At 22.5% G+C, this 10,215-nt stretch overlaps 1 protein-coding gene across 1 annotated transcript in view; it reads right to left on the bottom strand.

Annotated features, from left to right (window-relative positions):
- The window catches only part of LOC126909108 (uncharacterized), a gene marked incomplete at its 3' end in the record, with an annotated part of 11,258 nt that extends 3,447 nt beyond the window's left edge, over positions 1–7,811 (bottom strand). Inside the window, exons 1-12 of the mRNA XM_050691500.1 lie at positions 7,802–7,811; positions 7,111–7,159; positions 5,304–5,342; positions 4,974–5,153; positions 3,614–3,646; positions 3,327–3,506; positions 3,058–3,090; positions 2,113–2,139; positions 864–893; positions 471–524; positions 314–343; positions 189–218 (exon numbers count right to left, since the gene is read on the bottom strand). Coding sequence (XP_050547457.1) covers positions 189–218; positions 314–343; positions 471–524; positions 864–893; positions 2,113–2,139; positions 3,058–3,090; positions 3,327–3,506; positions 3,614–3,646; positions 4,974–5,153; positions 5,304–5,342; positions 7,111–7,156 — 682 coding nt within the window. The remainder of the gene's footprint in view (positions 1–188; positions 219–313; positions 344–470; positions 525–863; positions 894–2,112; positions 2,140–3,057; positions 3,091–3,326; positions 3,507–3,613; positions 3,647–4,973; positions 5,154–5,303; positions 5,343–7,110; positions 7,160–7,801) is intronic.
- Between the last annotated feature and the right edge of the window lie 2,404 nt (positions 7,812–10,215).

The following is a 10,215-nucleotide window of genomic DNA, read 5'->3' as shown; positions in this document are numbered from 1 at the left end:
TTCTATTCATAATTATGAAATAAAATTCAGTTTTATTATTTAAACTGAATTTAAATTTGTTTTTCATCATCCTGAAAACCTAGAAAAACTTAGGTACGCAATATAAACGACGAAATCTTAAACACTCTTATATTTTGTCTAACATGAAAAAATAAGTAAATAATAAATAATATATTGTTAATTATTACATGTATTCATTTCTGTAAAATAACCCTCTTCTGTAAAATAAAATATTTGACTCGTTAAAATAACCCAAAATTGAAAAATTTATTTATTTCATAATAAAAAATAATTTGTTTTATAAATATACTACCTTCTTTAAAAAAAAAAAATAACAAACTTTCTAAAAGAAAAATATAACAACTTTATATTATTATACTGTATAAATTGTAATCTTATTCAAATTCAAATATAAGTTAAAGTTGAATAAAATAAACCCGATTATGTGTATTTATTAAAAAAAGTCTTACGATAGTCCTTTTCTTTAAAAGTATTTTCAAATATAGATATTGATTCATCTATATCTGTAACGAAATAATGTGATTTTGATTTGAGCAAATAAATATTTTTTTTTATGATTAAAAACATTTTAAGTTTGTGAAACTATTTCATTTCACAAAGGGAAACAACGTTTTACACAACGACGAGGAAACAAAACTCAGTGACAAGCATTATACAACTTTCTCTCGTAGCTCATGGTAAAAGGTTTTCAAGGAATTAAGATTTGCTTTAAACTTAAGGTTTGATATGAGAATTTTTTTTGTATATTTTAAGTATTGCAAAATGTTTTATTATATTAAATAAAGAGTAGAATCATGAAATTTTCTAAACATTTAAATTAACAAAAAAAAATATCACATTACCAATATTAATTATCCTTTGAAGTAATATATCTGAAATGTGATAGTTTCATATAGATAAACAAAACTTAAATTTTAAATTTTTTTAATAAAATATGTATTTAAATATAAAATAGTAACCTTATATAGTGTAATATATTTATTAAAAATGTGACGGACCCTCAAGTTCATAGACCCTTGAGTGTTCGATCCTGCCCTTAACCCAGGCCTGACCAAAAATCAAACAGATCAAGCTAATTATTTAAATCTTTTGTGAAGATCAATAAATCTTTTTATTTATATCCAATATATTTTACAACCAAATTTCAATGAGGTATACAGTTTTTTAGAATTTAATTATAAATAAAATAAAATTCTAATTTTCAAAAAATTTAAATACAGTGTTTGAATTCAATTAAGATTTATATGACACATTGAGTTAAATAAAATGATTTTTAAGAAAAAAAAGTTTTTTTTTACTGTAAAGCGTGTAAATTAGTGCCGCCTTTTAATTGTTGACTTATTTAGTGTTCTTTATTGACAATATTACCGCCATTTTATCGTTAAAAAATTATTTTTTCATAAATATGTATGAATTAAAATTTTATTTATNAAAAAATTATTTTTTCATAAATATGTATGAATTAAAATTTTATTTATATTTATAAACTTAAAGTAAATATTAAGTTTATTGAATACAAAATTATTCCTAAGGGTAGATTTTAGGGATAATTTTTGAAATTCAAATGTTCCTCCGATAATTTTTCTAGAAGCTATTTGTCATAAAGCCAAAAATTGCAAAGTTTCTTAAAAATTCGTTACTTTTTCATTTTACTATAACTCTTCTAAAAATACATTGACATAGACTAGAGACAAGAAGCTTTATTTTGGTATGATTTTTACTAAAATGCAATGGAAACTCTAAGTACAGAAAGGAGTTGAAAGAAACCACTAAGGCATGTGAAACATTTTTTCAACTCAATTTTTCAAAATGTTCCGGAACGTCTGCTCTATTCTAAATCAAATTAAACCCATTGAAGTGTATTATAGTTATAAAAAAAAAGAAATCATCCTATGATTCAATGATATTAAAGCTAAAAAATGTCATTAATTTAAATATGGAGATCTTTTATTTTTTGGTATCATATAAAGTTACCATTCTATATTATAAAACTTTAACTCTTTATAGACATATAAATGTTCTTTTTCATTTCATTTAATATCAGTTACAAATAAATATGGTAAATTATATATTATGTATTAAAAAACTTACTATTACAATTCATTTTATTTTTCACTTCTAAAATTAAAAAATAAGTCATAAAAGGAAAAAATCAAAAAAATATTTTAGTTTATTTAATAAGAAATATGTAACTAATTAACATAGGATGATTTTATTTCTACGGCGTTATTTAAAAGAAAACTACTTCTTATTTTTTAGTTAAATATTGATATTTTCTGAAAAATGAACACATTAAAATTTTATTTATATTTATAAACCTAGAATAAATATAAAGTTTATTACAATAAAAATGATTTCTAAGGGTAGATTTTTAGATTTTATAAATTTTTTACTTTGGAAAAAATAAAATAAAATGTTGATTAGTCGATAACCAATTTAGTATTAATGCATTTTGAGTTATTATAAATTTTAGTTATACACGAGATAGATGAGTATATAAAATTACATTTACTTAAAAAGTAATGTTATAAAACTGGTTTTTGACCAGTGAACATATTTATGACTATTCTTTTTTTAATAGAAAAAAAAACAATAAGATGTTCTCATAAATTTTCAAAATTACATAAAAAATCTACCCTTAGATATTTCTTAAAATAAACTTAGTATTTACCATATTTTATAAAATTAATAAAATTTTATTTTGTAAATTTTTATTAAAAAAAACATTTGATGAAAAAATGGGTGGTAGTATTCTTAATAAATCATACTGTATATCTTCATATAATTCAGAATCTATTTTGACTTTTATCAGAAAAATCACAAAAAAATGAATTAAGTTAAAAAAAATTAAGTTCTACCAAAAATCTACCCTTGTTACAAATGATTCTTGTTATTACAATAATAACTAAATATTTTATATTCTTGATTTAAATTTTAATTAGATTTTCTTAATATAAATTATTAATTACCTAGTATGAGAACTCGAACAAAAAAAAACAAATTTAATCATTAAAATAAGTATACTAAATAACTTACCATTAAATATTTTCAAATCGTTAAGAGAAAGTTCTAAAAAAAAATGGCGATAATAATCAGTCAGTCATGTATTGTTAGTTAATGTGAAATATTTACTGCAAAATTGGATAATTTTGATTTAAGGTTAATTATTATCACATATTACGTTTGATAACATTAACAACATTAGTATAGAAAAATTACTGTTCAAAGTTGACCACAAAATTTTGTGGTAAATTAAACATCCACCAGTATTACTATTTTTTAAATAACATTATGTAATAACAAACTTTTGAAATTGTCAACGTCATTTCCACAAAATTTGCAGTATAGTTTTTCATTTTTTTCATTTTTTTTATTTTTTAATTGTATGTCCCGAGCACAGTAAGAACATAATTCATGTCCACAAACATTACTTTTTAATGATACTCTTCTTTTTTTCAAACAAATTTTACATTCACCGTCTTTCACTAAATTAATAGTAATATGTTAATATGGGTGATATATATATATATAATATAATATAGTAATAATGTATATAATATAATAAAATTATTGTCACCATAAGTTCACTCACCATAAGGAAATAAATCGTTTAAATGAAGTTTATCTATTTAATAAATAAAAAATATAAATTCATTAAAGCAATATTTTTTATATAATGTATATTATACATAGTATATATATATACTTAAACAGAAGGAGTCATATTGATATGTGATCTTAATTTTTCCAGAAGAAAAATCGTATTACTTTTTTTCCGATTTTATTTAATTTAATTTTTTTAGTTTCATTATTTGTTCATAAATGTATTTTAACGTAACTTTCTTTTTTAAAATTTGATGAAAATATATAATCATATAAATACAAACTTTGCCTAGTATATCCTTTAACTTCAGCTCTACAAGTTACACAAAGAGGAAAATTGTTTGATTTATTTGTTTTATTTGCTTTATTTATTCTTAATTGAATTGCACATATATCGCAAACTTTGTGACCACATGGTACATTTATGATTGACGTAATTCTATCAAGACAAACACAACATAGATCATCGTCTTCTGTNATTGTTATTTATAAGTTTTCTTTATTACCTCGCCAGAAAACACGTAAAACAATTTTATTTTTCTACAAAACTAATAGAAAATTAAATTTCAAATAACTTTTACATGAAAATTTTTTTTATAACTTGAACGGTACATCGTATATACTTAAATTGCCGAAATATATGAATTTTACTGGTAAACATAATATTTATGGAACTTTTGACTTTTAGGAGGTAAATATTTGACTTATGGGTTTTTCGCTAATAATCTTTTTTGTGTAAAATAATTATATGTATAATTTCTTTCTTATAAACTTTTACATAAAAATCATATATTTTGAGATAAAGCACAATAACTGAAAAACTACCCTTTTGATCGAATTTTCAACCCTCTTGCGGCACGTGTTAACGTCAACCTATCGGGACCAAATTTTGCACAGTTTATTTTTACATGTATTAGAACAATTTTTTGGTGCGCGTAAATCGAATTTTGAAAATTTGTATTTTAAGGACCACCCTAATCTACATATTATAAAATACTATTATATCTTATATAATAAATTAGACATAGTTTATTACCCTTCATCTTATATGCTACCATTACATATTGTTTATTATTTCCTATTTGTTTTATATAATTAATGTATGCTTTTTTCTGCGAAATTTCATTAGTATATTTAAACATTTAAAAGGTACATATATATATATACTTAAACAGAAGGAATCATATTGATATGTGATCTTTAATTTTTCCAGAAGAAAAATCGTATTACTTTTTTTCCGATTTTAATTAATTTAATTTTTTTAGTTTCATTATTTGTTCATAAATGTATTTTAACGTAACTTTCTTTTTTAAAATTTGATGAAAATATATAGTCATATAAATACAAACTTTGCCTAGTATATCCTTTAACTTCAGCTCTACAAGTTACACAAAGAGGAAAATTGTTTGATTTATTTGCTTTATTTATTCTTAATTGAATTGCACATATATCGCAAACTTTGTGACCACATGGTACATTTATGATTGACGTAATTCTATCAAGACAAACACAACATAGATCATCGTCTTCTGTAAATATAATGATGCGCATTTTCTTAGTAAATTTACTAATATTCACATTGTTTGATATTGTTTTAAAACAATAACAATCAATATTTTAAACACCATGATTTAAAAATTAATTTGTTCGGAATGTTTGAATAATAGTTATCAACGTACCATGAGGTAGTAAAACGGTTGTTGCAAATATTTTCAAAGCTTAAACATTTAAAATATATTATACATTATAATTCATATAATAAACACAGAATTAAACTAAATTTCATAGAGGAAGTTAAGTTTACCTAATAATAATTACAATTGTTGTTATTTGATAGAACAAGTAACCATAAACAATATATAATGTTTATTTTTATTTAGAATGACTTTGGATTAATGCAAATGAATGTGGTAATTAAAATACATTAAAAAAAAAACGTTTTTATATTTTGAGTAGTGTGTTATTTCTAGTGATTGATATAGGGGAGCAGAACCTGTAATTGGCATAAGTTTTAAATAATATTTTTTAATCAAATATGAGACTTATTGAAGAAACAAAAGACTACTTATTAAAACATTAAAAAGACTGGCAAAATACCAATGACAGGTGACGTTACTCTATGCAAATCTGCAATTATGAATTTCTAAATATAATACTATGGGTTTATCATATACCTACATTATTATTTATATAAAATACATTATTCCTCATCTCCAAAAAAGTTATATTGAAATATATTATTACTTATGATAGTATTTCTCATAATTACGAAAAAAGATTATAAATTTTATTATTGAAGTTATTGAAACCATAATAAATAAAACCATAAAGCTATATTGAAGTAGCTGTAATCATCTCTTATAATTTGGGTATAATTTAACCTAAGTTATTTTTATCATCACGAATAAATCTAAAAAATATAAGTACACAGCCTCTAACCTATGTATATAGTAGTCATTGCATACTATCATTAGGTCGAATCAGTGATTATAAAAAAACCCCATGACCCGTTTTGGTAAAAATAAATTTTTTATAACTAATATAATGTTAAGAATGACTCAATTAAACATTTTTTACGGTAAAACTTGTATTAGGAAAATTACGCTGAGTAGCATAAATGCCATAAAATACTAGTTTCGTTTAACTCTCAACAATAATTTTCAATCCTTTAAGGTTCATACTTTAAATTATATAATAACTTTTATTTTTCTATCAATAAAAATTCTCATTGAATAAACACACGTGTCGAAATGAAAATAACGCATAAAACAAACACATTGTATTTGTCAACTTTCTATGTATAAACGCTACTATTTTAGGATCAACTAAAATAAAGTTAAGTTAAGTCATGCTTAAAATTCTACCATATTTTTTTTAACAACTTCAGAGTGGCTTGGCATATTCTGACAAACCTACACTTCTGATTTAGTGACTATTTTGTAGTACTTTTCTTTTAATAATTTTTATGTTTAAATATGTAAATAAGTAATTTTACAATACTTGATATTTTTGCTTTTTGTTAATTATTAATGAATATAATTTAAATAAAAATGGCGAATATGGTACTTATAGGGGTTCATTACACCCTGTAAAATATCAGTTGGAGAAATGGTTTTTAAGACCCTCTACAATATATAACTGAGTCATAATGGTTATATGGTTATGGTTTGCGATATGAGGACAGCTGATGTGAGCGTAGATGATGTTGGTTAGGTTTCAAATGTCAAGTGGAAATTTAGGATAAAGGTGGCCGACCCCAAGTAGTTGAGATTAAGGCGAGAAAGAAGAAGTCACAATAGTTATAAAGCCTTGACAGCCTAACTGTCCTTTCCTGGACTATTTGTACTTAACAAACCTTGTCAGTTAGAGAAGCCAAAAAAAACCCATGACCGTTAAACTTGATTAAAAACAAAATAAAAATAAAAAAGCTGTGTTAATTACTCATTTTAAATTTTTTTAAAATTAGAATACATAATACTTTTTTACCATTGATTGATATGAAAAAAATAGCCGTAAAATGTAATGAGTTCATTAGCTGAAAAATAAATGTTATCATATAATTAATAAATACTATTTTACTACTTTTTATGATTTATATTTTAAATATTTAAAAATTGTTATACATAAGTGCAGTGATATAACTAGCGTAAACGTTAATAGTGATCATTTGAATATCTAAGTTCTGTAACTTCCAAGGTATTTTTTTTACTAATGTTATCATGTAGAAATTGTGAATTTTTTAAAAAAAAGTTTATTAAAGTTCTATTAGAGACACATTTAAATCTGATCGTCCATAAAGTACCCGTTTAAAGTGCCTTAAGACTAAGTTGTATTAGAATAATTTCATGAATTTATTATCAAATAACAAAATTATTAAATGAATTTTTTAAATATTTAAATTTTTTTAAATTCTGGCAACAGATACTGCCAACAAAACATCTGACTTGTTTATGTATTGCGTTGTCCTTGTATTAATGACGTTCAAAAGTTTTTTTAAAAATATTATACAAAAAATTTACATAAAAATAGGATGTTTGGTTTTACCTATTTTTGAAATAACATTAGAATGTGTTCAAAAAGTTATCTTAAAACGCAAAGATTTTTATAATTTTGAAATATGACTATCACCTTAAAAGTAAAAATTAGTTTCTTAAATTTTATTATGTAATTAGAATACTTTAACACGACTTGATTCAAGTTCCAAATTTAAATTTAATAACGATAACTCAACTGTTCTTCAGTTATGTTTCATATGAAACTAGTTTAATGTGTTCTTATTTAATTTCGATTTTTTTTATCAAGAAAAATTTACATTATATATTTATGAAGTAAATATTTATTTATCTACACGTTTGTATTCGTCAATTAGTAATGACTAATATCGTGAGGTATTTTTAAATAAAACTTGAAAATTATTTGTAAAATTATAATTATATAAATTTAAAATATGCGACATTTGATAAATCATTTATATTAGTTGATTCGAAATTTAATAAAATAAGTATTATAAAAAAAATTAATGATGATAAGTTATTGTCAAATACACACAAAAAGAATTTCAACTCTTTGTCAATATCTAATTTTGTAATACTTTAATGTTTGAAAAATATTATTTAAAAATTATTATTAAATTATTTTTGTTATATAGTTTTGGATGAAAATTTTTATATTAACAGTTTTAACTTAAATATTTAAAATGAGAATAATTACATGTACACGACACATGTGTATTATTACACACTGCATGCAATATGCATTTTAAGATACTAAATTTATATTTCAATTTTTTTATTAGCTTTGCGTAACCTACTGCATATTGTAGAAAGTATCGCAAAATAATTTTATTTCTAGAGGTATTAAAAAATGTTCTAATGTTAGTTTATTGTCAGTGTTGCAACTAGATGGCGGTTTATGAACTGTAAAACCGAATTAACAATTGTGGTTAGTCGGTGGCTTAATATTAAAATACTCTAATATACTCAAAATAACGATTTGATTTGCTAAAATAGACATAATGTAAACTTACTGATAGATAAGAAATCAATTTTGCTATCAATTTAAAGCTGTTTGTTGTAACTACGAAAAGTTATAATTTTATTTAAAAGAAATTTAGAATTGAAAATCAAGAAGTTATACTTAATATGAAATCATGATTAAATAACTGTGCTTTATTTAGAAAATATGGCTATTTTATGTTTGCTTAGCAATACAAATTCGATTAATTCCGACAGCGTAATTACAGGATGATTCTATTATCATGGAACCATTTAATTAATTGAACACTAAAAACAATGTTAATAATTTTTTTTGGCATCTTTTAATTCAATGTTTTTTTTAATGTACTAAACAATATTTTTATGTTCATCCCTTGTAACTAATAAAAGTGTTAACCTTAATTTTTCAAATGAAAATACAAATAATGAAGTTTATTAATTAGATAATAAGTTTATTGATTAGATCATGATCTTATAAAGAAAATGATACAGATATGATAGTTTTATGTAATGACTGATGGTGAATAGAGAGTACTGTTTTTTTTTAATAACTAGACATTTTTTGGCCGTACTCTTCCTCTAATCTACATATAAATATATCAATAACTTCCGAAATACAGGTCCAAAAGTTGTTATCAACCAGTAACTTTATTAATTAGATCATTCTCTAATAAATAAGTTGGTTCATTATGTGTGTTGTAGTTTAAAAAATTAAGGTCGACATCCATATAAGGTATAAGGATGAATATGAAACATTGTTTATGTTTAATATATTTAGAAAAACATTAAATTAAAGAAACCAAAAAAAAAAATGATTGATTAATTAAGTGGTTTTTGATAAGTGAATCACCCTAAATAAAAGTGTTCTCTGTAAGTAAAAAACGAGTTTCAATTGTTTTTATTGTATTTATTGAACAGTTTCCTATTTTTCGAAATACTGGTCCAAAAAATGTCATACTTTACACTTAAAGGTGTCATCATTATTTCATAAGTAATAACATATATAATTAACTATCTTAAAAAATAGAAAATTACTTAATTAAAAAAATAAAAGATTTAAAAATGGTATTTTAAAAATGAACATTTTTATTGTTTTAAAAGTAGTTACCCTAATTCCGTATAAGGGGTGAATATAAAAAATATATCATAATTTAAAAATCGAGAAATGTATATAACTAAAAGAAAAAAATGACAAAATATAGCACCTTTTTAATCAAATAAATATAATTTATTTGATATGGCAATTTACCGTCATTTGTTCAATAGACATACCGATCAATTGACACTCCGGCCCAACACAGAAGAGGGTCAAGCACACACTAACACACAATTAGCAGTAGGATTTATGGCTATTTTACAATTATGCGGAATACTACAATATATGTTATTTTTCGTTTTCGATTAATTAAGTGGTTCTTGAATAATGCCAATCAACCTGTATAATAAGTTTAAAATAACAGAATTACTTTGTATATTTAATATTAATATTAAACAAACAATATTTATTTATATATATTAATGTATAAAAAAAATATACTATTATTAGCTTCGATGCGAAGCTGAGAAGGTATTGGTTTTACTATGATGTGTCTTTTTT

Source organism: Daktulosphaira vitifoliae, unplaced genomic scaffold, assembly GCF_025091365.1.
Source record: "Daktulosphaira vitifoliae isolate Bord-2020 unplaced genomic scaffold, ASM2509136v1 Scaffold_122, whole genome shotgun sequence".
In the NCBI taxonomy this organism is placed as follows: domain Eukaryota; kingdom Metazoa; phylum Arthropoda; class Insecta; order Hemiptera; family Phylloxeridae; genus Daktulosphaira; species Daktulosphaira vitifoliae.
The sequence above is the reverse complement of the archived record's forward strand: the minus strand, read 5'-3'. Positions and strand labels throughout refer to the sequence as shown.